At 37.0% G+C, this 27675-nt stretch overlaps 1 protein-coding gene across 1 annotated transcript in view; it reads left to right on the forward strand.

Moving 5' to 3' along the window:
• Positions 1 to 27675, forward strand: part of GPC6 (glypican 6) — a 1216347-nt gene that overhangs the window by 823380 nt on the left and 365292 nt on the right. Inside the window, exon 4 of the mRNA XM_068984623.1 lies at positions 18918 to 19083. Coding sequence (XP_068840724.1) covers positions 18918 to 19083 — 166 coding nt within the window. The remainder of the gene's footprint in view (positions 1 to 18917; positions 19084 to 27675) is intronic.

The following is a 27675-nucleotide window of genomic DNA, read 5'->3' on the forward strand; positions in this document are numbered from 1 at the left end:
AGCAGAAGGTACCATTTTTCTCCATCTAGGCCTACATGACATTGACATTGATAGCTAAGGTTCAGCACCTGTTACACACAGTTTCGTGACATAAAGGATAAGTTCAGTCGACATTGCCATTTTAGTTAGTATTGTATATTTTGATAGAAATTTTCATGAGAAATACAACTCTGTAGATTATAGCCCTCTCAATTCATTTTCTCGGTCACACAATAAACAGACATTATTTGAATCATTTAAAATATCTTCATGGCCTGCAAAGACAAACACAAATTCAAGGTCAAATCATCTATGCATATTATAAGAGAAAATGTTTTCTGTTATTCAAACACAATATGCTAACAGGACTCTTCTGATGAAATCTGAGAGAAAAAAGTTTAAAATGTGAATGCTAGTAAAAATTTAGAAAGGACATCTTCAAACTTCGTTCAAGAAGGACTTAAAAATTCATTTAATTGTTCTTCCTAAGTATTACAAGCACATTTAATATTCCTCTATTTTAAACACATTAACACCAGGAGGGCAATGATAATGAGAATGACCTCCAAAAAATACTGCAAAATCCAGTTTTCACCTATGCTTAAGTTTTTCCCTATTAACACAGTAAGATGCCTCTAGAAGCTGAATTAATTCTATCAAGTTGCCAAAGTTAATACAATGCCCTAAAAGGTATGCTTTATAACATACTAGTTTAATACCAGTGGACTTCACCTGTGTGGTTGGGGGAATACTTCAGGTATTAGCCCTTCCATGGCATATTTAAGGAGAAGGCAATGGCACCCCACTCCAGTACTCTTGCCTGGAAAATCCCATGGATAGAGGAGCCTGGTAGGCTGCAGTCCATGGGGTCACTAAGAGTTGGACACGACTGAGCAACTTCACTTTCACTTTTCACTTTCATTCATTGGAGAAGGAAATGGCACCCCACTACAGAAAAAGCTAATTGATTTTGTTGTTAGATTGAAGTGTGTTTACAGTAACATGAAAACTATATAATATTAGTGTTTAAGTGCAGAGAACTCCTTGGGAATATTTATAAGTTACATTTTTTAGTTATGTACAGGACTTAGGACAATGTGGGACATATTCTCTAGAGTTTATATTGTATTTAATATTTTAATTTCAATTTTGACCTAAACTTAATTGGTGGTTTTATAAAATTATTTTAGAATATACCAATTAATGGTGCATGATATTTCTGGAATTTGCACTGTGAATCGAAATAGCATGAATCTAATAGCATTTTTCACAAGAAAACGGTATTATGGAACATATAACCCTTGATAAGGCCTCAGTGGCTACAATAGAAATGAATAATAGCCTCATATTTTAGTCACTCAGAAATGGTACTGAAGTTTTCAAAATGTGTATAACATCACCAGTTTAATAATCACATATATTTATTGATAAACTATCATGATATGCAATGAAGCACTTCTCAACTTAAAAATATCTTTCTTTTTACCTAACGACAGGCACATCAGAGCTGTAGAACTGGAAGGGCCTCTTCGGGGGGAAAAATTGTATATAGTACTGTTGGATGACATGTTTAGAAAAAACTTAGTCATTTCTCCTTACATTTCATCACTCTTTAATCACTATAAAATAAAAGTGCTTATTTCTATATCAAATATGCCATAACTTACACATTAGCTTCATCCTTCAAAGTCAACCTCTTTTGAGACCAAAGAATTCCTCAAGTGATTCTGCATTATTTGGAGGAACAAACTTTTAAACTGCCTTGACATGATAAAATTAGAAATATTATTTTTATATCAAATTCTCCCATACTTCACAGAATTTTGCTTTTGTTGGTGTATTTTCCTCTCCCTCACCCATCCGCAGAACTCTGGGGAAATATCTAAAGTGCTGAAAGTCATGATATGCCCAGTAATCCTGTGTAGACTCTTAGCAAGTTGCGCATAGAAGATGTTTACTTAAGGTGAAAACAACAGACATTAAGCAAGTGAGTAATCCAAGGTTGCTGGATTCCCCATGATCCTGATATTCCATTTTGACCTTCTTTTCCTATTCACTGGAAATTTCTGATGGTCAGCTTCCCTCTGGCCTCTCTTAGGTGAAATCACGTTTTTCATGAGCTCTACTTCTTGGCCAGTCATTGGAGTCCCAGTCACTTCTCACTGGCCTTTCCTCAATTGTGGATCTTGCTTCCTGGTAACTTTGAAATGTATCATTTGTTTTCATCATAGCGCCATGAGCACTGTCAGCACATGGTGATGGTTGTTAAATATTTATTGTTTAAACTGAAAGAATGGCTAGCCTTCCATTCTATTAGTACTGGAAGAAGAAAAGAGAAATCTTTTCCTTAATGTAGCACTGTCTCTTTTCACTTTCAAAGACCATCATCTTAGCTGTTTTTCTCTCTCTTTTATTATTATTATTTTGAAGGTTAAGGTCACCACTGGCCAATCTTGGCACATTTCCTCCCAATTAAATTTCCCCATGCCCATAGGAATTTCCAAGTGATATTCTCTTCTTTGCTGTTGACAGTCCATGGCTCAACTATCAGCCAACTGATGAGAACATGGCCAAACTTGTGTTGTGTAATCTCTCCAAAACTGATACTGCTGGTTGTTTTTTTTTTTTTTTTTCTTCCTTGTTAAGACTTTTTCTAATAAAATGTGTGTTACTTTGCAGGATGAAGTAAAGAATAGAAATTTCCCATGGAAACACCAGTGTTTTGAGCCAGGGGAATTCTCATGTAGGGCTCATCAGGATTAGAGTGACTAATATGAATTTCTTTGTGTGCTAACAACTGTATTATCTGTAAACTCCTTTGTCCATGGAATTCTCCAGGCAAGAACACTGGAGTGGGTTGCCATTTCCTTCTCTATGGGATCTTCCTGACCCAGGGTCTGAACTCGGATCTCCTGCATTGAAGCATATTCTTCTTTACCATGTGAGCCACCAGGGAAGCCGTATAAGACTATTGTCATTCAGTCACTCAGTTGTGTCTGACCCTTTGCAACCCCACGACTGTAGCCCTCCAGGCTCCTCTGTCCATGGGATTTCCCAGAAAAGACTACTGGAGTGGGTAGCTGTTCTCTTTTCCACGGGATCTTCTTGACCTAGAGATTGAACCCAGATCTACACTGAAGGCAGATTCTTTTTATATCTGAGCCACCAGGGAAGCCCAATCCATAAACTAGGTAACATCGATTCTACTGGAAAGAAGGTATATTGCTGGTCATAGAGAACTATTAATAGGTAGAAAGATAAATAAATAGATGACATAATTGCCGGGGTCCAGCCCCGGTGGATCCAGGGAATTCAAAGGGTGGACGGAGTCGGTGAGGAAAAAACTTATTTATTTATTAATATAGAAATATAAGATTAGATTAAGAAGAAATAGTGTAGTAGGAAAATTAAGTGGAGGAAGAGGGCTGAATAACTTGGATTACGGGGAAGACCAATAAAATTCCAGACAAGGAATTTGCACCATCTACGTTGGGCCACCAGCACTCGCTTGAGTATCTAAGGGTGCCTCGCCTTAGGCTCCCTTTTGCGCGGGTCTTAACAGCCAGGGCAAGCAAGTAGACTTGGCGAGCCTCCGCGCCCCAGATGGGAATTCAGCCTGAAGTTAAAGTAAAGAGGAAAAGGAGAAAGACACAGGGGAAACCAGTCCAGCAACTGGCTCCGGCCTCTATTGTTCAGAAGGCCTTTTATACTTTTGATAAAACATGGAGATCAATGGGTAACACAAAGTTATGCAGCGTTAGCAGTCCAGACTCTTATCAAAACCAGGCTTTTCTCTCTGCATACCTAATTGTATATACAAGTCTTAGGTAATTTACATCATCTTCTGGCCAAAAAGGGCCAATTAACATTTTACAGCCTTTTTTCTGATAAGGGTTTGTCAACCAGAAGACTTATTTGTGTTGATCTTCCAAAGGTTTGGTGCCACTCTCAGAAAGCACTAAATAAAGTTACATTCTTACATAGCAAGGACACAAGAGGAGTACAGTGATATATAACAAAGAGAAGTAATTAACTCTAAAGTCTAGTGTTGCTAACATCAAAACTACTATATATATTTTTCCATATCCCGTTTACATTGATTAACATCCTCCCAGGTCCCTAAAAGATAAAGAATATGGAGGCCTGGCAGCAATCATTGAGTCAACAGTGAAAACCTGTCACCAATATGATTTTTAACTCTTTAGAAAAGGCTCTGTATCTTTAAGATGCTTTAAGCATTGTGCCTCTCGCAGTTGGGGGGCTGCAAGCAATTCACAAGCTGTAAGAAGTCTGGGGAACCTGTTAGGCAAGCTAGAAAGCTATCAGAGGGGGTTTAACTGAAACATCCCTTTCAAATGCAGAAGACTAAAGCCCTGAGTTGACTTTTTTCCAGAGAATATCAGAAAAGTGGAAAAGCAGAGTAGAAAAGCCGGCAGATTTTTGTTTTTTGTTGGGGTACATGCTCAGGAAATTCCAGGGGGGCCCCTGAAGTCTGATCACGCCTTGTGTATGTCAGCTTCCTTCCTCATGACCTTGTCATGGGGCGGGATTCCTCATGCTGGCTCCCGGCACATAATATTAACACAAGTTCCATATCCATGTGTTGTGCATCAAAAACTACCAAAACACCACAATATGGTGTTTGTCTCCCATACTCCTATGTGTATGGGACATATTTTAATATTACTCACCTCCTACCATATGCCAGCTCCTTGTATTAGGCATTTAAAGCTGTGCATGTTCCTGAGAGAATGGTTGATTTGGTTTCACATTCTTGAAAATGCCACATCCCTTTACTTTAAAACCAGATTGTGTGTATTCCAGAGCAGATACATTAGAAATATGTTAGTTCCATGATACAGAGGCTGGAAATTCATAGCTTTTACCGAAGTGGATTCTCACAGCAATGACTCATATTTAAAGTCACCACTAAAACATTGCTTCTAAGTGAAGTAATATTTAGGCTGTAATTTCTTAGGAAGACAACCATTACCTGAGGAAGTACTTAAGGATCTTGTTTTACATTTCATGTTCATGTTTTGAAATTTTACATTTGGGTAAAGTTTGGAATGTCAAGCAGAACGCCCAAATCAAAGACAATATCACCAAGACCGCAGGATGATAGAGCAAGATAAAATTAAAATGATGTTGTGTCCTAACAGGTAAACACATTAGAAAGCCCTCTGAAGTATGTATTTAACTAGTAGAAAGAGCTGGTTTATTCTAATGGATGAAAAATATTCGTGTGTGTGTGTGTGTGTGTGTGTGTGTGTGTGTGTGTGATTCACTTAAGTGCTATTTGGAGCTGTTCCAAAGTGAATGATAGCATACATTTACTAACTTCTCTGGCAGTTTTATGTTTTAAGACATAAAATTAAATATAGAAAGTGGATCTAGGTAACATTGAGTTTATGACATAATCTGACGAGGACTAACAAGGCTGGCAGGAACTGATATAGACCTTAACTCACCTTACTTCCCCACAGCACTGATGATACTTAAACTCGACTTAGGAAATTCTGCAGTTATGGTTATTAGGTATGCAAATTATATCTATTTCTTTTCACCAAGACCCAGCAAGTTCTATCATCATTTCATGACTTGCAAATGCTTCATACGCTTCATGCTCTTCTGGGGAGGCTTCTACTTAATAAGTAAATTACATTGTTAAAAATAGGTTATTTTTTTTTTTTAATCACAGGGGTATTATAAACATTTGTCATCCAGATAGAGAACATTTTTCCTTCAGACTCCGACTTGCAATTTGTAATTGTTTACTGCCTTTTTCTTGTTCTTTCTCGGTTATACACGATGGACAGAGATACTCTTGGAGCATACACATTGTAATCAACATTCAAACGGAATTGAAAGGCACAAACGGTTTTCTGTTTGTATGCTCAAAAATAAATATCTGCCAAGCCACCGTTAACCAATAGTTGAAATAATAGGTGACTTCTCAAGAGAAAGTATTAAAATATCATTCAGGTCACGTATATCAAACTAATTTTGGAATCTGTACTTCAAGGATAACATTAAACCACATGACTAAATTAAGCTTCCCATTAGTGATAAAAAAACAATGTCTAAACTCTGTAATTTCCTTTAAAACTTACAAATATGGTAGTAGGAATTATTTGTTAAAGGTACTTTTATCTCTGAAATGAAATTTTAGGACATTTTCATCACACAGAAAATGTGTACCTATTAGCAGTCACTCTCCGTTCTGCATATCTGCTTCTCCCACTCCCTCGACCCAGCCCCTGACAATCACTAACCTGCTTTCTGTCGCTATGGATTTGCCTGTTTGGGGCATTTGGTATATAAATGGAATCATAATACAAGGTCTTCTATGACTGGCTTCAGTCTCGCAGCATAATATCATTTCAAAGTTTATCCATGACGCAGCATGTATCAGAATTTCGTTTCTTTTAACTGATGAACAACATTTCATTTTATGCATGTACCGTATTTAGTTTATCCATCCATCAATTGATGGGCATGTGAATTGTTTCCAGGCTTTACCTATTATGAATGATGCTTCTATAAACATTTATGTGCAAGTTTTGCATGGTATATGTTTTCATTTCTCTTGAGCATATAACCGGGAATAGAATTGCTGATTCATGTAGTAGTTCTGTTTTTCTAAAATGGCCATCATTGTACATTCCCACCAGCTATGTTTAATGATTCCAGTTTCTCTATATCCACATCAACACTTGTTACTGTCTGTCTCTTTTATTATAGTCATCCTACAGGTCTGAGTGATACCTCATTTTGACTTGAATTCATTTGTTAGTGAATGATGTTGAACATCTTTTATGAGCTTGTTAGCCATTTGCATATCTTCTTTGGACAAACATCTATTCAAGTCCTTTGCCAATTTCCTTTTCCAATTTTTTAATTGAGTTGTTTGTCTTCTTGCTGTTGCATTGTAAGAGTTCTGCACATATATTCTGGATACATGACTCATCAGATCTATGATTTACACATATTTTCTCCCATTTCTAGAGTATCTTTTCACTTTGTTGATAATGTCCTTTGATGCACAAAAGCATCATTTTAATGAATTCCATTTGTTCTCCTTTTGGTGTCATATCTAAGAGTCTGTTGCTAAATTCCAAGTCATGAAGATTTACCCTATATATTTTCTTTCCAGAGTTTATATATTTCTGTTCATATATGGGTCACTGGATCCATTTTGAGAAATTCTGTGCATGGTATGAGGTAAAGTCTAACCTTGTTTGCATGAACATACCCAGTTGTCCTAATTTGTTGAAGAGTGTTATTTCCCTCTTGAGTGATTTTCCACTCTTGTGAAAATCAGCTGGCCATGAGTATATGTGTTTAGCTTACAACTCAATTTCACTGATCGATAGGTCTATTCTTATGCCAGTATCATGGTATTCTTTTTTCTTATTATTGATATTATTATTGTGGTTAAAAAAAAAAAAGGTATGTGCTCTATTCTTTTCAGCTTTTAAATGCAGTGTTGTTAAGTGCATGACATTGTTGTGTAGCAGATCTCTAGAACTTTTTCATCTTGCCTGATTGAAACTCTATATCCATTGAACAGTTACCCTCCTTTTCCCTCTCCCTGTCAGCCCTTGACAACCACGGTCCTGTTCCCTGCTGCTATGAATTTGACTATTTTAGATACTTCATGTAAGTGTAATCATGAGCATTTGTCCTTGTTGCTGGTTTATTTCACTTAGCATAATGTTGTCAAGGAGCATCCATATTGTTGTGTATTGCAGGGTTTCCTTCTTTTTTTAAGGTTGAATAATATTTCACTGCATAAATACACCTCATTTTCTTTATCTGTTCATTTGTTCATGGACGTTTAGTTTGCTTCCCCCTCTAGGTTATTGTGAGTAATGCTGCACCTATTAACATGAAGTGCAAATACCTCTTCCAGAACCTTCTTTAAACCTCATTTGAATGAATATGAAGGAGTGCAACTGCTGAACACAGTACCACAATGTTTTGGTTACTTTAGCTTTGTAGTAAGTTGTAGGAAGTTTTGAAATCAGAAAGCATGGGTGCCCCAAATCTGTTCCTTTTCTTCACAATTATTTTGGTTATATGGGTCCCTTGTAATTCTGTAAGAGCTTGAGGATTGGTTTTTCCATTTTTTCAAGGAAAACTGTTGGGGTTTTGGTAAGTTTCGCAGAGATTATGTAGTTTACTTTGAGTAGTATGCCCACCTAACAACTTTGCTTCCAATACATGAACATAGGATATCTTTCCATGTGTTTAGTGCTTTTTTAATTTCTTTCAGCAGTGCTTTATAGTTTTCAAGTGTAAAATTCTGCCACTTCCTTGGTTAAATTTATGCCTAGGTATTTTATTCTTTTGAATAGTATTGTAAATGGAATTTTCTTAATTTCCTTTTCAGATTGCTCATTGCTAGTGTATAAAAACTTACTGGATGTTTACATATTGATCTTGTACTCTGTGAATTCATTTATTAGCTCTAGTAGTTGTTTTTATAAATTATTGAGATTTCCTATTTATAGGATCATGTCATCTGTGAATAAAGGTAGTTTTAATTCTGCATTTTTAATTTGGATACCTTTTATTTCTTTGTCTTGCTTAGTGACTCCTCTAGCTAGAATTTACAGTGCTGTCTTGAATAGCAGAGGCCAAAGCAGGCCTCCTTGTCTTGTCCCTGATCTTAGGGAGAAATCTTTCAATATTTCACCATCAAGCATGATGTCAACTGTGGATTTTTATAAATCCCCTTGATCATGTTTAGGAAGTTCCCTTATATTCCTAGTTTTCTGGAATTATTATCATGGAAGTGTGGTGAACTTTGTCAAAAGCTGTTTTTGCATCAATTGAAGTGATTGCATGTATTTTTTCCTTTATTCTATGAATATGGCATATTATATTGATTGATTTTCTTTTGATGAACTTCCATCACATTCCTGGGATAAATTCCACTTGGACATGGTTTATAATATTTTTAATACAGATTCAGTTTACTAGTGTTTTGCTGAGGATTTTAAAACTAGATTTAAAAGGTGTACTGCTCTATACTCTCCTTATTATATCTTTCTGGCTTTGGTATCAGGTAATGCTAGTCTCTTAGAATGAATTAGGAAGTATTCCCTCACTTTCTATTTTGGGAATAAGCTTAAGAAGGATATTTGCTAAATTTTCTTTAAATGTTTGGTTGAATTAACCAGTGAAGCCATCTGGTTCAGGATTTTTCTTTGTTTGAAGTCTTTGTTTACTATTTCAATCTCTTGACTTGATACAGATTTCTTTCATATTTCCTGTTTTTTCTTGATTCAGTTCTGTATGTTGTATGTTTCTAGGAATTTGTCCATTTCATCAAAGTTATCTAATTTGTTAGTATATAAATTAGTTTCCTATGGCTACCAGAGCATATCACCGCAAATGAAATGATTTAAAACAACAGCAATGTATTTCCTCACAGTTCAGTAGGCTGGAAATCTGAGGCTGAGGTGTCAGAAGAATTGATTCTTTCCAGAAGCTCAGAGGGAGAGACTATCCCATGGCTCACTCCCCACTTCTGGGAGAATAAAGATCTAAAATCAAAAACTTAACTCTATGCCTTACGGAACTAGAAAAAGAAGAGCAAACAAAAACTAAAATTTTGCTTATCCCCACTCCAGTCTTTATTGGTTTCTTCCCTTTGCTAACTTTGGTTTTGATTTCCTCTTGTTTTTCTAGTTTCTTAAAGTTTAACATTAAGTTATTGATTTGAGATATTCTCTTTTAAGATAGGCATTGGTGGTTATAATTTTGCATGTTGCATTTTTATTTTTTGTTTATCTAATCATTTTCTAATTTCCCTAGTGATTTCTTCTTTAATCTCTTGGTCATATAAGAGTGTGTGATTTAGTTTCCACATATTTGTGAAATTTCAGGTTTTCCTTCTGACACTATTTTCCAGTTTTATTCTGTTTTGGTCAGAGGAACTGCATTGTATGATTACGATCATTTTAAATTTCTTGAGGCTTGAGATTTAGCAATGCTTTTCTACTGAAATTTAGCAGTCTATTTTTTTTTCCCCAAACTTTAAACTTTTGTTTTGTGTTGGTGTATAGCTGATTAACAATGTTGTGGTAGTTTCAGGTAAACAGTAAAGGGACTCAGCCATAAATATACATATATCCATTCTCCTCCACCCCCTCGCATCCAGTCTGCCACATGACATTGAGCAGAGTTCCATGTGCAAAACAAGAGGTCCTTGTTGGTTGTCTATTTTAAATATAGCGAAGTGTACATGACCTTCCCAAAGGCCCTAACTGTCCCTTCCCGCTGGCAACCATAAGTTCATTTTCTAAGTCTGTGAGTCTCTTTCTGCTTTGTAAGGTCATATTTGTATCATTTCTTTTTAGATTCTACATATAAGAGATGTCATACAATATTTTTCCTTCCTTGTCTGACCTTACTTTACTCAATATGACACTTTCTAGGTTCATGCACAGCAAGGCAACTGATATTATTTCATTCTTTTTAATGGCCGAGTAATATTCCATTGTATATATGTACCACATCTTCTTTTTCCATTCCTCTGTCAATAAACATTTAGGTTGCTTCCATGTCTTTGCTATTGTAATGAGTGATACAATGAACATTGTGGTGCATATATCTTTGCAGATCATGTTTTTCTCTGGATATATGCCCAGGGGTGGGATTGCTGAGTTATATGGTAGCTCTATTTTTAGATTTTTAAGGAACCTCCATACTGTTGTCTGTAGTGACTGTAACAATGTACTTCCTGACCAACAGCATAGGAAGGTTCTCTTCTCTTCACACCCTCTCTAGCATTTATTGTTTGTGGATTTTTTGATGATGGCCATCCTGACAAGGGTGAGGTGATATCTCCTTGTAGTTTTGATTTGCATTTCTCTAATAACCAACAATGTTGAACATCTGTTCATGTGCCTGTTCACCATTTGTATGTCCTCTTTGGAGAAATGTCTAGTCAGGTCTTCAGTCCATTTTTTGAGTGGGCTGTTTGTTGTGATAGCAGTCCTTTTTATTTTGAAGCACTCTCTTAGTTGCTATGAGTTCTTTTTTTCTAGTTAGATTCTAAAGTTTCAAGAAAGTAATTCTGTCAGTCTTTGCTAGTTTCATGGTTGCTTCAGTGGAAGGACTGATTCTTGGACTTTCCTACTTCACCATTCTGTGATGTCACCCTTCCCCCATGCTGATCTTGCTGTTACATGGCTTTCTTCAAAAGTCATCTTTGTGTTCATCCCTACTGCCCAATTTTGAGCCAAATGCCCTTTTTAGGGTTCCCTTTACATTGCACTTACCAATACAAAGCATTTTTTTCCCCTGGAAGTGAATGTATTCTGAGCATCCCAACACTGGTACGAGGTCTCTTTATTCTTCCCCATCTTGTTGTTCAGTTACTAAGTAATGCCCGATTCGTTGAGACTCCATGGACTGTAACAAGCCAGGTTTCCTTGTCTTTCACTATCTCCCAGAGTTTGCTCAAAATCGTGTCCATTAAGGTAGCGATGCCATCCAGCCATCTCATCCTCTGTCGCCTCCTTCTCCCACTGCCCTCAATTTTTCTCAACATCAGGGTTTTTTTCCAGTGAGTTGAGTCTTTGCATCAGGTCACCAAAGTATTGGAACTTCAGCTTCAGTATCAGTCCTTCCAGTGAATATTCAGAGTTGATTTCCTTTACGATTGACTGGTTTGATCTCCTTGCAGTCCAAGGATCTCTCGAGCGTGTTCTCCAGAATCACTGTTTGAAAGCATCAATTTTTCACTGCTAGCCCTCTTTATGGGCCAACTCACATCTGTGCATGACTCCTGGAAAAACCATAGCTTTGATTATAAGGGCCTTTGTCAGAAAAGTGATGTCTCTTTTATTTAATACACTGTCTATGTTTGCTCCAAGGAGCAAGTATATTTTAATTTCATGCCTACAATCACAGTCTTCAGTGATTTTGGAACCCAAGAAAATAAAATCTGTCACTGTTTCTACTTTTTTCCCCATCTACTTACCATGAAGTTATGGGGCTGGATGCTATGATCTTAGCTTTTTGAAAGTTGAGTTTTAAGCCAGCTTCTCCACTCTTCTCTTCCACCCTCATCAAGATACTATTTAGTTCTTCACACTCATCACCATAAAAGTTGAATTAATGAAAGTTGCATGAGTGAACGAAGAAGAAGCAAATTTAAATTCTCACGAAGTTACTACAAAGCCAGTTTATAGGTTGCTGATTGTTAAAAGCATTATAATTAAACTTACTTAACATGAAAACTAATTTGAATGTAATTTAATCATTCTTGAGGCCTTCAGAAAGTGAAAGTGAAGTCGCTCAGTCGCGTCCGACTCTTTGCAACCCCATGGACTGTAGCCTACCAGGCTCCTCTGTCCATGGGATTTTCCAGGCAATAGTACTGGAGTGGATTGCCATTTCCTTCTCCAGGGGATCTTCCTGACCCAGGGATTGAACCCAGGTCTCCCACATTGTAGACAGATGCTTTACCGTCTGAGCCACCAGGGAAGTCCTTCAGAAGACACTTAAAATATCTCATAATATATTAAGATGATGAGTAAAAAGTCTCATTATTTAATCAATTGGTTATCAACTGCGGAGGATAGCATCTACTGTTGTTCAAAAGCATTTTAATTTATTCTAGTTAAATCATTTCTTTACATTAACTTGTTCAACTTTTGAGAGCCCCATCTGTCTGTATTCTGACATCCATGTTTATTTGATTATTGTGGCTGTATGATTTCCATAGAAACAAATACTTGAGAGATTATATGTTCAAGTAAAGATTTATCACTTTCACATGTTTTCTTGATTTTTAAAACTACTTTAAGAGAAAATCTTGTTTTACGTTGGCTACTGTTAGGAATTGCTGATTGTGAGCACCAATGCATGAATGTTGCCCCAGATACAGAAATCTCAAGTATATTAAAGACCCAATTGTTAATATATGACTAAGGGTATGGTATGCCTCAAGTCACATTTAGAAAATGTAAGAATTACTTGCTACAACATCCTGACACATATAGCTAGCCAGGTAGATAAGACTTAGTCTACATCCCAATACAGATTTATTAAGGACTTGTTTTGTATTCTTTTTTAAAAAGAAACATAGGGTGACTGCCTTGGTGGTCCAGTGGTTAAGATTTTACTTTGCCTTCCAATGCAGCAGGGGTAGGTTCAATCACTGGTGATGGAGTTAAGGTCCTACATGCCATATCTGAAAATGCCAAAGCATAATACAGAGGAAATGCTGTAACAAATTCAATAACTACTTTAAAAATGGTCCACATCAAAAAAAAATTTTAAACAAAATGTAAACAACATCAAAAACTACAAGCTTATAAACTAAGACATCAATTGTTTAATGTTATTTATTTTTTCAGTAATTTTACAAGGAATCCTTGTTATAAATTCTAATGTTACTCTTCAAATTGTACTATTATTATTCAAAACTAGTCAACTAAATAATTTCATTATATATAAACCACATCAAAAGATGTTAACAGAAGGACTACACCCAAGATGCAAGGATTTCATACTGAAATCTCATTTGGTTTACTCACAATGTTGTGTCTATCTTTCCACGAGTAGGATAACAGAGTAAGAACCATTGGCTATTCTCTACCTCTCCCCCACCCCAGTATTGTAAATTTATGACAAAGTGATGCTAGTGGTGAAGGACAACATGTAAGGTGAAAATACCAATAATTATAAAAAAGAATGTATTACCATGAACTTCCTTTTTCATCACTTAAAAACATTATTGTATTTTGCCAAGTGGAAATCGGAAATCACTTTTATAAACATCTAAATTTATTCCTTTACCTAAATTTATTTCCCAGTCTGCTTTGAATATCTAGGAAGTTATCGATACATTTTTTTAAAATAGTCAAAGTTCACACTCAGTTCATTTCAGTTCAGTCGCTCAGTCATGTCCGACTCTCTGCGACCCCATGAATCACAGCACGCCAGGCCTCCCTGTCCATCACCAACTCCTGGAGTTCACTCAGACTCATGTCCATCGAGTCAGTGATGCCATCCAGCCATCTCATCCTCTGTTGTCCCCTTCTCCTCCTGCCCCCAATTCCTCCCAGCATCAGAGTCTTTTCCAGTGAGTCAACTCTTCTCATGGGGGCCAAAGTACTGGAGTTTCAGCTTTAGCATCATTCCTTCCAAAGAAATCCCAGGGCTGATCTCCTTCAGAATGGACTGGTTGGATCTCCTTGCAGTCCAAGGGACTCTCAAGAGTCTTCTCCAACACCACAGTTCAAAAGCATCAATTCTTTGGCACTCAGCTTTCTTCACAGTCCAACTCTCACATCCATACATGACCACAGGAAAAACCATAGCCTTGACTAGAGGGACCTTGGTTGGCAAAGTAATGTCTCTGCTTTTGAATATGCTATCTAGGTTGGTCATAACTTTTCTTCCAAGGAGTAAGAGTCTTTTAATTTCGTGGCTGCAGTCACCATCTGCAGTGATTTTGAAGCCCAAAAAAATAAAGTCTGCCACTGTTTCCCCATCTAACAGTGGAATACTACTCATCAAATAAAAAGGAATGAATACATGCAACAACTTGGATAGACCTCAAGGGCATGCTCAGTTCAAAAAAAAAAAAAAAAGAAGCTTAAAATGTTATATACTAGTTGATTCCTACAATGATAAAATATAAAGATGAAAACTAGATTAGTGGTTGCTTGGTGATAGGGACAAGGGGTGGGTCAGCAGCATAACAGAGTGCTTTTGTGGTGACGGAAAAGTTCTGTATGTTGACTGTGGTATGGTTACACTAATCCGTACATAGGATTACATTGCACAGAAGTATAAACATGCACACATATGCAAAGAATGCAAGCTTAAAAAATCATGAAAACTGAATAAGTTCTATAAATCCATTAGCAGCAATGTATCAATGTTGGGCTTTCCTGATAGCTCAGAAATAAAGTATCCACCTGCAATGCAGGAGACCTGGGTTCGATCCCTTGGTGGAGAAGATCCCCTGGAGGAGGGCGTGACAACCCACTCCAATATTCTTGCCTGGAGAATCCCCATGGATAGAGGAGCCTGGAAATGTCTATGAGGCTTTGAGATGGTTTTATGAGATGTTTCCATTGAAGGAAGGTGAGTGAAGGGTACCCAGTACTCTACTTGTTTTGTAACTTCTTATGAGTCTATATTGATTTTGAAATTAAAAAAATTTTTAAGAATAATAGCACAATTATAAAATACTATTATACATTTTAAAAATAGGCATAGCCTATTGGTATTTGAATGCAATTGGCATTTGAAACAACCTCTTTTCAAAGGCTTACTTCTGAAAGTCTTCAGTTTGAAGTGATTCATTTTTCAAAAATTCTAATTCAAGTACGCAGTTGTGTCACTTCAAAAAATATGGCCTGTGAACATAAAAGTTTCAGCTCTGTCCTCCGCACTTTGTTTTTTTCTTTGAATGCCCTTTATTTGACCAGAAAGGATGTCATTTCCTAGAGTACTGAGAAAGCCACATTTAACTTGAACAACATTGTTCTTTTAGGTTATTAAGGGTATTCAATTTTCTCTGTTGGTTGCTACTCTGAGTTGGAGACTCTTCTGAAACGTCAGACTGAGAAAATTGCCCTAGTTCCAATACCCACACACATACACACAAATGCCACAAAACTTTGGAATTAATACAATCAATAACCTTTGAAAATGGAGTTAAAAGCAACAATTGAATGCTAAGATGTATCAAACTATCTTGTTCCCTTTTTCTTCAAATATCAATGTGGCCAGGGAATTGAGAACCACAATAGAGTTCAATTGAAAAAGCATTTATTGAGTACCTAAATCGTAATACCTTATAATGATGTTCATGTTATGCAGAGTGGTACAGGTTATAGTGATGAGAAAGAGTCCATACCCTATAAAGATGTCAAATTTTCATGTCCACTATTGATACAATGCTGGAGACCTGGGTTCAGTCCCTAGGTCAGAAAGATCCCCTGGAGAAGGGAGTGGCTACCCACTTCAGTATTCTTGCCTGGAGAATTCCATGGACAGAGGAGCCTGGTGGACTTGTCCATGGGGTTCAAGGAGTCAGACACTACTGAGCGACTAATAACTAAGCTTTATACTGGCACACTGAGTGAGAAAGGGCAAAGCATTATATAACACCAATGACATGGAAATCAAACATTCAGCAGAGTCAAAGGAAGAAATAGCTTAGCCACCTTGGGTGAAAATAGGGTAGGTCTCTGGAGAAAGGCATCATCATGTCAGGAGAGTAGTTGCGAGGCTATGAAAATGAAAGTGCTATGAACAATGGTTTGTAGGACTGCAACCATACCAAATAAGTAAAATGTATAAGAATTTGGAATTTCACATACAGAATTTTTCTATTTTCTGTGAATGATGTGGGATACATGTGGATAAAGCATTTTTTTTTTATTCTGCCCAATTGTGGATAAAATTTGGCATTTTCAACAAAATATCCTATCTCAAAAAGTGAAACTTAATTGCTCAGTCATGTCCGATTCTTTGCAACTCCCATGGATGGATGGTATCCCTTCAGGCTCCTCTGTCCATGGGATTCTCCAAGCAAGAATATTGGAGTAGTTAGCCATTCCCTTCTCCAGGGATCTTCCCAACCCAGGGATCGAACCCAGGAAGCCTGGCATGCTGCGGTCCATGGGATCACAAAGAGTCTAACAGGACTCATCGACTGACCAACAGCAATCCTATCTGGAGAGGTAGATATGGTGGTACTGATATGAGCTCAGAAGAAAAGTCACCAGACTCCTCTATTTTGTTCTCATTTTCTGTTGGAAAATAAATCTTAGCATTAGTGGATACTAAACCATTCTCCATTTTTTTTTTTTAACAAAAAAAGGCCAATTATATTCTACTGTGCTTATTTGATTTGGACTACTTAAAGTGCTAACCTTCTATCGTTGATCAGGTTAATTCTGTTTTATTAAAGCCAATATTAAATTATCAGGAAAATTAAAAATCAAAAGGATAATCCTAACTATGAAATACATTAAAAATAAGGTGGATTAATGGATGGATGAGAAAGAGAGATGTGTGAAAAAAAATCAGTGAAGAAAATTTTCATAAAATTTTGGAAAGAAAATACAAAAAAAATTAAAAGGATTACAGGAGCTTTTGGTGCATAGATAGGTAGATGATAGATAGATAATAGATGGCTTCATTTTTTGAAATAATAACGTAGGAACTTTGTCATTTTTCTTGGTCTGAATCAAATAGACTGTCAAATATTTCTCCAGCACAGATGGGTTTATTCAGGATCAGGAGAGAACTCAATTCAGAAAAGAAAGGAGGACACTTTTTGGAGGAGAAAAGGAAGCTGGGAACTCTGTTCTAGTAAACAGAGTCCTTGGCTTTTCATTGGCTGGGTCATTGTCTCTGCTATCGTTGCAGGTATGAGAGCTCCCCCTTCTGGACTCCCAACTCTATTTAATTGAGGTGTCTATTAATTTTTTACGGTGTACACCATAAAATTAAGAAAATGTTACAGTAACCAAAATCTTGCATTAGAAACCTCAAATATGGTTTCCAGGCAAAGGATAAAATGATGGAGGTAAGCTATAGTAGTGGAAAATATCCATTTATATGGAAATACCTTTTACTGCCCTATCTTTACATTGGCGTCATGCTTTGTCAGTATCTGAAGTCTCTGGGCGTGTAATTGTCACCTGGGGGCCCAGGTCTATCCAATAAGACTCTAACTCTCCAGGAGATCCAAACAATACAGATTAGACTTGTCTTCAGAGCAAGACCACAAGAACAGAAACAGGTTCTTGACTAAAACATCAATGTTATATGAAATGTCCAAAAAATATGTCACAAATGTTTGTATCTGGCTTCCCCAGTGGCTCAGTGGTAAAGAATCAGCCTGCAATGCAGGAGACACAGGTTGGATCCCTGGGTCAGGCAGATTCCCTGGAGAAGGAAATGGCAATCCACTCCAGTATTCTTGCCTGGGAAATCCCATGGACAGAGGAGCCTGGCGGGCTGTAGTTCCATAGGACTGCGAAGAGTTGGACATGACTTAGTGACTAAATAACAATGTTTGTATCCAGCCATGAAAAAAGGCTTTTTGTAATTTTTTTCTGGTTTTGGTCCATTCCATTTTAAATATTCTGTCCTCTTAAAAGTCAAATTGGAATTTTCAGCGAGTCTAAAAAAGACCTGATTGGTTTAGAATTGATTAACTTAGAACCATTCACTGCTTATCGTATTCAAGGCAAATAGCACTTCATTATAGGTGGATTAGTGGCTCCTCTGAATTGCTGCAAGGATTTCTCTTCATATTCAACCCTGGATCCATCTTCCAAAGTTCCCAGAACTGCAAAGCTTCAGATGCCTGAAGATGATGTCTTGGCAGTTCCACGCTTCTCAACAGGCCTGGATCTCAGAAATCCCAGACAAGTTGATATTGATCGTTTTTAAAAAGTTATGTACAAAGGAAGTGTATCTGCCAACCTCCTTTAGAAACAGGGTCAAATAACCAGTTGGAAAATTTTCCAAAGGTGTCACATTAAACTTTAATAATACCTTCATTTTTATGGGGCTGTTAACTTTGGAAATTGCTTTCACATGCATTATCTCATTGCATGTTCTGTTTCATTGAAACAGTGTCTAGGTTTTAGGGCTAAATTGCAATGACATAGATATCAAAATGTTGGCAAGGACAATTCAAGAAAAATGATTATTCTTATACTGAACAGAAGTATTAAAGAGGAATTGACTGACTTCAAGATTAAGTACTGCAAAGGATTGAGATTCTAATGGCTCCTTTAGTCTGCTGCCCAGGTTGAAGGTTTATCAGAGCCATTTCCCTGTTTTGTTTTGTTTTTCATTTTCAAAGAGAAAATGAATCACTTCTTCTTTGTTCCCTTCCATCCTTCTTATTTCTGATTTTTTTTTCAATAAATCTTTAGGTCAGCCCGACCCCAGGCTGCATCCGTGCCCTCATGAAGATGCTATACTGCGCTTATTGTCGAGGACTCCCCACGGTGAGACCATGCAATAACTACTGCCTCAACGTCATGAAAGGCTGCCTGGCAAATCAAGCCGATCTCGACACCGAGTGGAACCTGTTTATAGGTAAGGAGCATCACCACGGATGCCTGATGGGCGGGTCCAAAGTGGTGATGACTTGTAGAGACTAGGAGGATTAAAACACACACACACACAGAATGTTTAGAAAATCATAAGTGTTATTTTGCATTTTTCTTCATTTTTTTAATCCTGAAAAATAAGACTTCTTGTTCTATTGTGACGGACTGTCCTGTTGAAGATAGTATGAGCCAGCTGTAGTGCAGTAGCTGATCTGTCTGATGAAGATAGACGTAATCTTGTTGAATTTCTGGGAGCGCCTGTGAGTAAGGGACACATTAGAAAAGAATCTTGTTGTAATAAAAAGCCCACAGTCCTGTCTGTTTCTTATTTGTAGGGTCTCAGTATAATCACAGATATTAGTAAACACTTCCTTCCTTAAACATCGATGGTGAAAATAGCTCAATATTTTTGCTGAAATATGCAGATTTTCTTCCTCAGCCTCCAGAAGAATGTTTTCGGCACAGCAGCATGAAACAGCCTTCCCGTCTTTAAAAAGGAAGTGGGAGGGAGGTAGGGGAGATACAGAGTAGGTCTGTGAATCACTGCTGTGGTCTGAAGATGCAGAAACCACTCAGGAGACTGCACTGCCAAAAGATATTTCCCAAATTGCTATCCAAGGATAAAAGGACAAATTTCATAGGCAGGCTTCTCCCAGGAAAATACACAGGCCTTGAAAGAGTAAATGTGTTTTCTCCCTCTCTGTCAAATGGCCTTCAAATAAAAGTAGTTTTCAACTGCATTTACTGGGGTTGCATTGTGACAAGCAGAGTGGGGCCAATAACAGCGGCATTCCTCAGCCTCAGAGGGACTTCATCGTTTATGCAACCCTCTAAACTAGAAGGCTTGAGTAAAGTCTCTGACATCTCAGATTTGGGTAGGAAAGGAAAAAGGTGTATCAGAATGCAAAGAAACCTTCGCAAAAATATGCAGTCAGCCTTGGCAGAAAAACTCATTAGCTAACACACTATTTTGCTTATGAAGGCCAAAGAAAATGGTTGTAAAGTTTTAGAAAGATTTTAGAGTGGGTAGATCCAAATGGAAGTAATCTAACAAAGATCTCAGAAATCATTACAGAGAGAATAAATTGATGTATTCTACTCTTTCTCTTCAGTGGGAGGACAAAATCTATTTGTATAATCTTGAGTTACTACATTTGAGAAATGAGGGGTTTTTTAAAAAGTTAGTCACTTAGGTACCTTTCTAACTCAAAAAGATGTGATTCTTTGCTAAGATTTTTGTCCTTTGCTAAGATTTTAGAGAGGAGTATGAATTTTTTAGACATGTAAGCCTGAACTTCTAAAATATAAGTTTAGATGAATTTTGGCAAAGACATGCTACCTAAATAATACTAATTTAAAAACACTTGCATCCTTCATTAGCCTACTCAATTCAAAAGAAAAAGTAACTCAAATGTAGTATATTGGTATAATCATATTATCACTTACATATGTAAAGCCTAAACTGAAACAACTGTATAAATCATTGAGTGGGAAAAGTAAAACAAATCTGTAAGTTAAATGCAAACTATAAATAAAGAAAGCTTAAGGTTACCACATTAAAGTACTCACAAAGAAATCTAAAAGGATTTACCTGTTAAAAAAGCAGATAAGTCTCATAGCATCATCACTTTTGAATCATAAAAATTATTCATACTGTTGGGTCAAAATTGCCAAAATACATAACGCAGTCAAACTGTTTTAGTCAGCTTGCAATTTACTGGAGAAAGTAGGCATGTGGATTTTGTTAAATAGAGCAGGACATGATCAAAAATTAGAATATGGGCTTGTTAACTTGTAAGAGCAACAGTGACTTGTTGCTTGGCTTTTTTTCTCAGTGTTGTTGGCTGTTTTAACATGAAACAAATCCTTATGCTTAAATCAGTTGGTTTTCCTAGGTGTCAATTTGATGTGAAATGGAATGCCTGGAAAATCATATGATTAAAAAACTAAAATTTGAACTTAACCTATGATGGGGTTACCTGTGGTGTCTTACCATATGTTTGAAGGGAAGCTGGTGGTTGGGCCTGCATTAATATATTTCATAGCCCTTGCTCCCCTGTATCATTTTTTATTAGTACTAGAGATTTCTAAGAAAATTCTTTCAATTTTCTTACCTGCGGCATTGAGAATTGACCAGCTGCATAGACTTATAGGGCAAATTATGTTCTTGCTAATACTTGTCTGGATGTGAGGTGTGAGTTCACCAGCTTATTACATGAATTAGTCAAAGGTGCCAAGTCCATTTTCCACACAGATACATCCAAGATGGCAGTGTTACAGTGTTCACGAATGCAGCAGCAAAGATCAGTGAGCAAATCAGTAATTCAACAAAAATTATATATAATAGCCCTCTCTCTGCTTAGCACCTGCATCCCATCACTCTAGACTTCCAGTGTCTCGTCATCAAACCCTTCATTCCCACTGCTGTCAACTGCACGTGCTGTCTCTGTCTGCCACATTGATGTCCTGGTTTATACATTTTATCAGTTGTTTTTTTATTATGTGCTCATCTAAACGGTTAACAGTGGCACGCAATCAACCAGCAGTCACAACGAGGACTGAATTGGTGGCACATTCTCATAATCTTTACAATGCCTCGAATTAATTGAAAGTGATTTATAACGATTTAGAATTCAGTTGGTGTCTGCATCATGTCAAAAGAAAGACACTTTGCTGATAAAGTGAAATGTTTTAAGTGTTCAAGTAAAAACCCCACTGGTATTCACATTCACTTCTGAAGTTGTGCAGTTGTTTTTTTTTAAAATCCTAGGGAAAAAATCAGGAGTTCTATTTGTGGTATATTTTCATAATTCTTTAGAAATTTTAGCTCTGTTAAAGTAGGGGAGACCCAGCTCTAAAGATTCTTATTAATTAACTATTATTTTTAAAAAAAGAACTTTTTTTTTTCCTTTTTTGGATAAAGAGGTGTTTTTTTTTTAAGTTTGCTGGCAGCTTTGAAGAAGATGCTGCCAGCTCCATTGTAGGGTACTTGAAAGCCTGGGTTTGCCTCTCTCTGGAGGTGCCTGCTGCTGCCTAGAAGCATGAGGGATTCCCCAGTACAAAAGCCCAGGCAGGCTTCAACCTGTATCTCCCACTTGCTGCATCCAAGCCCCCTGCCCCCCTTCCCACCGCTCCCAGGAGCAGAAGGATGTGAGTGGCTTTTAGCTGGTTCCCTCTTTGAAACCTGCAGTAGAAGAATAATCTGAGGATATTGACAGTCTCTTTCAGGCACTTACCCCAGGTGTTGCTGTATATTCATACTCAGCTTATTCTAGCCTGGTTTTTAACAGTTGTCTAAATGCAAAAGGGTTTTCTTGAAAAGTGTTTATGTAAATTAAAATTTCCTAGAGGGAAATGGATTGTGGACAGAACGTGCCATTTCGGTAATATCCTGTGGTTCTTTTGAGTGTTTGGCATGGATACCAGCATTCCACAGATAAGAACAGTTCCACTGACGACCAACCGCATTGCAGATTACACCTAGCTGGTGAGCACAGAAGTTAAGGCTGAAGTTACATTATACAGCTACAATAGATCTTGCTTCTATTTTAAAATCTAGGATGTGTGGAACAGCCTCCCCCAAACATCTGGTACCTTCTATAACTAGAGAATAGAATAGACTGTGAGAATTAGGAAAAATAAAAGTTTTGTAGGTAAGGGGAGGCACATGTTGGTGAGACTAAAGACAGATTCCATGTTGTTCTGCACTTTTTTTTTAACACTGAAATGTTGCAGGAGGCTTATTACTATAAATAGAAGGTGAAATTATCTGTATAGTTCCATGTAGAAGTGAGACCTTACCATGTTTCTTTCCCAACACTGGAGCTTAACTTTTTAGGTTATTCTAGTTTGTAAGATGCTTATAGTCTTAACATATTAATTCAACTCATTATATTGAGTAAGCTAAAAACATACTTTTTTGCCCTCAGGGAACTGAATGTAGTTAAATTAATTATAATCAACTGTGATGAGGTGTTAAAAAAACAGAGGCTCAGGATTCTAAGTGTCTATTACTCAGGAGGACTTAACTTCATCTAGGGGGTCAGAGAAGCCCTAGATTGATAAGTATAGAATAAAGTACTCATTCTGTGACTAAGTATTGAATTATCATTGGTCAAATACAATTGATGTTGAGCAGCCGTAATGCGTACAATTGTTGCCTTACAGGCTCCAAGTATTAGCAAATGTCTGTGACAATTTCAAAAGGTGTAGCATGATCTATCTAGTGGTTTTTAAATACTTATTTGGTTAATTTTTGACATGGTTTATGACCCACTCTCACCACCATTGACATGGACTTGAACTGATAAGATTTGGAAGACGTGTATTCATTTTTGTCCAGAAAAGATCGAGTTCCCTGATCTACTGATAACCTCCAATGAGAGAAAGAGACAAAAGAGCAATTTGTATTAATTTAGGCCTTTAGGACTTGTACTCATAGATCAGACAAACCAATGATATCAAACTCTCTGGGCTTCTTCCTCCTTTCAAACCAACCAAGTCTCAAGACAGAAAACTGGCGTGACAACATCAAACGTGAAACCTAAGGTAAATACCACATCTGTGCTAGGCCAAGAGACAATGCAGTGGATACTCTTCATTCATCCTCTCATTCATTCGTAAATCCAGCACATGTCTACCATGGACCTTGCTCTGATTTAAGCAAGGGAGTCAAGCCAGTAAAGTCCTGCCTTCTAAGAACAGGGCTCAGTACACATCCATTGAATGGAGTGAATGGAAACAAGTAGGCAGAGCCATGGAAGGGAATGCAGTCAGAGGCTGTTCTGTGTTACTTTGTAGGTCTACTCGTCTAAGGGAAGTATGACTAATTCAGTCATTTAAAAAGCGCAGATCCCTGGATGAGTGCAGGGATGGCAGAAACAAATCAGGTAATGAGCCTGCTTCTTTCACTGTGACAGCTGCTATCAAGTTGTAAATTAAAGCCAGGTGCAAGGAAGGTGTGTTAGGTCAGTCAAAGGACATGTGTCAGATTATAAATGGCCACCTGGGGACACAGATGACTTTCGTAGCACCTGCAAGAGTCATTTCATCCTCAAGGTATTTAGTGTATTTGCAACTTGCTATCTGGGGAACATGTTGCTAGATAAACATGTATCATTTCATATAAATAAACTTGGGTTCACTTTTTATAAAATTTATGGACTGTGAGATGTTGCATTTCAGAAGGATATAGAATACACACAAGGAACTATTTCAAGCATTTGTGTAAGATGCTCCTCTTTCAGAGATTTTCTTAAGCATGAAATCCTGTAATATAAATCTGATACTTTTTTTTAGTTTTAAAGAATTCTATAGTAAATATGACTCTGGCTGATGTATATAAATCCCATGTCTCAAAAACCTCTAGACCCTAAACATAGAAAATCATTTCAGGAACTGTAGCTAGCAGCAAACTTCCAAGGCTTCTTCATCTCTGCTTTGTAGAAGACAAGAGCCTATTCAATAACACAGGCCAGAAACACAGCTCTAAAACTGAAGAACAAAAGTCAAGGCAATTATTGTAGAATCTGATCTCACCGTTAGCTACAGAACTTACGTTTGCCCTTGTGCATTCTTAAAAGCACCAAGAAAGATTAAAAAAAAAAAAACAGAATTACTTTATTTTCTATCAGTTGAAATCTAACCCCTCCCAAACCTCTGCCTTCTTTCTTTAGTTATTGATTCAACATTTCTCGTTTCTCATGGACATTTATCATATGCTGTGTTCTCTCTCTAATGCTGGCAGAATCCATAAGCAGTGCTAACTACTCATTGAGAAAAAAATAAAGAAAGAAAACAGTTGGCTGGTACCCAGAAGCCTTTCATGAGCAGCATTTGTTATCGATTTCCTACTTTTGGAGAGTGGTTTCATTCTGAAAACTTCATATGTGAAAATATCACTATGTGGCACGATAGGGTTAATGTTTTAAGGGTGGTTTAATGTAGGGGGCGATTCAGCAAACACATGGGGAAGGAGGCATTTCCCAACCTCTGAACACTTACTATTGCTCTTCTTGAGGCAGCAACTCAGGGGATTCGTGGCACTGCAGTTTCCATTCTGAAAGTCTCAAGCAGACTTTCCCATGGATCAAAGCCGGCAAAGCACGTGAACCTAAAAGTCCTTGGTGTTATAGACAAGGAGTCCTTCTAAGGTATGCATAGGTATTTCCTGGGTCCCCAGAGCCAACTTCTGTTCATCCATCTCTTCCAGTTCCCACATACTCAACTTCTATACAATTTGTAATTGTACTTACTCCAATTCCCATAAATATGATATTCTAGAGTTTCAAGTTGGAATTCATGGTGCAGTATAATATGACACCACCAATGGCCTGCAACAAGGCATACCAATTTTTGCAAGTACAACATTCTTTAGGATACAAGATGTTCCATTTATAATGGGAAGTTCACTGAAATACCTCTTCTGCCTTATCCTGCTCTCCAGTTTCTATGAGAACCAGGGACAGAAGGATTTAGTTTACCAGGAGCAAGCCAAGCACATCAAAATGATTGAAAGTTTCTACAGAATTGCCTTTGTATTGGCGATTTTACATTTTGCTTTCAATTTACACTTCAATTTCAGTGTTTCTTATAGATAAATGGTTTAATTTGACAATTATAGCAGAAAGCACTTGTTTTTAATAATTGACATCTGATTTTAGTAATGTGATAGTTTTCACTGTCATGTTTTCAAGTTCAAGCTACAACACAAGATGTCTGGTTTGGGGCATGCCAAGAGAAAATATTTGATGATTCTTTAGAATGGAATTCAACAGATTTCAAGTTAAATAGGTCCCAGAAATGCAGACAAAAATCAAACACTACCATTAGCCCACTGACAGTCTTAGCAATTCCAATTTCAGGAAATAAGAGGAATATGAGGTAGGAAAAAGGATTGTGTTGTACAAACAAGAAATATAAATAGGGCAAAGTTAGTGGATTGTTAAAGACAACATTAAAACACTATTGATGCTATGTATAAAATAGATAACTACTGAGAACTTCATGTATGGCACTGGAAATTCTACTCAGAGCTCTGTTGTGACCTACATGGGAAGGAAATCCACAAAGGAGAGGCTATATATGTGTATGTATAGCTGATTCACTTTGTTGTATAGTAGAAACTAACACAAAATTGTTAAGAAGCTATACTCCAATAAAAATTAATTTAAAAAATTAAAATAACACATGACCGCTTATAAATAGTGACCTTATAACAAGTCCTAGGACCACTGTGACCAAAATCCTTCATGTGGTGAACAATGTAATGAATAAAAGGAGGAGGCGAATAAACTCCTAAAATATGCAAATCCCTTTGAGAGTCTTGATTAATAGGGAAAATGAAAATCTTAATTTTAACCCAAGTAATAGGTCCTTGTACAATGCTGCCATACTTTATTAAAACATCTTAATAATAGTATTGTTAAACCAGGGTACTTAGACTTCATTTCCCATAAACATAACATTTATATTAACATAGATATAATTAGATCTTAAGTAGAAATATATTAGGTATAAATATGTCTTCCAATTGTTCTAAAAGTTCCTTTAATTCATTATTATCTCACAAGTAGAGCTACTAAAGTAGTTCCCTGGTGGCCTAGTAGTTAGGATTCATACTTGCACTGTTGTGGCCCAGTTTCCATTCCCAGTCATGTAACTGAGACCCCACAAGCTGTGCAGCCAAAATTTAAAAAAAAAAAAAAGAGCTGCTAATCATGTCTTAATGCTTATGTCACTTTTCCTCAGGATTATTTCTTTAACAATTATAAAGTACGTCAGTTGGTAAAGAATCTGCCTGCAGTGCGGGAGACCTGGGTTCAGTCCCTGAGCTGGGATGATCCGCTGGAGAAGGGACAGGCTACTCACCCCAGTATTCTGGCCTGGAGAATTCCATGGACTGTATAGTCCGAGGCGTGGCAAAAAGTCGGACACAACTGAGCAACGTTCACTTTCATTTTCACAAGCTGTGAAGCCAAAATTAAAATAAAAAAAAAAAAGTGGAGCTGCGAATCACACCTTCATGTTTGTCTTTTTCCCTCAGGCTTATTTCTTTAACAATTATGAAAAACTTTTTGAACGGTTTTCTTTTTATCTTCCTTTCTTTGTGGATTGTTTATCGTGAGCAAATGCTCCAAGGAGCCAGAGGTGAAGCCAGGTTAGAAGAGACAGCCCTAGGAATTATTCTGATGGTTAAAAACATGTTTTCATTGGTTACTCTGAAAGGGAAATGGGAAAAAATGTCCTTGGGAGTAATTGAAACTTTTGAGATCCTTCATGGTATATGAAAATTGTGAATTGGCAAGTCACTTAAAAATATTGTGTCTACAGATATGTGGTAAGATAGCCAGGAGAGAATTTAAATTAAAATAGAGCATGAAATATGACTTGTCCTTCAAATAACAGCTTATATATAAATCCCACATAAAAAGATATACCCTTGATTTTTTTTTTCCTTTGCATGGATTTAAACAATTTGCTACACTAAGAGTTTCCTTTACTATAACCCCTGAATAAGTGAAAATTAGAAAGAGAAATGAAAAAATAAACCAGTGAATGTTTGACATTACCCCAAGAA

This window comes from Capricornis sumatraensis, chromosome 12 (assembly GCF_032405125.1).
Source record: "Capricornis sumatraensis isolate serow.1 chromosome 12, serow.2, whole genome shotgun sequence".
Lineage (NCBI taxonomy): Eukaryota > Metazoa > Chordata > Mammalia > Artiodactyla > Bovidae > Capricornis > Capricornis sumatraensis.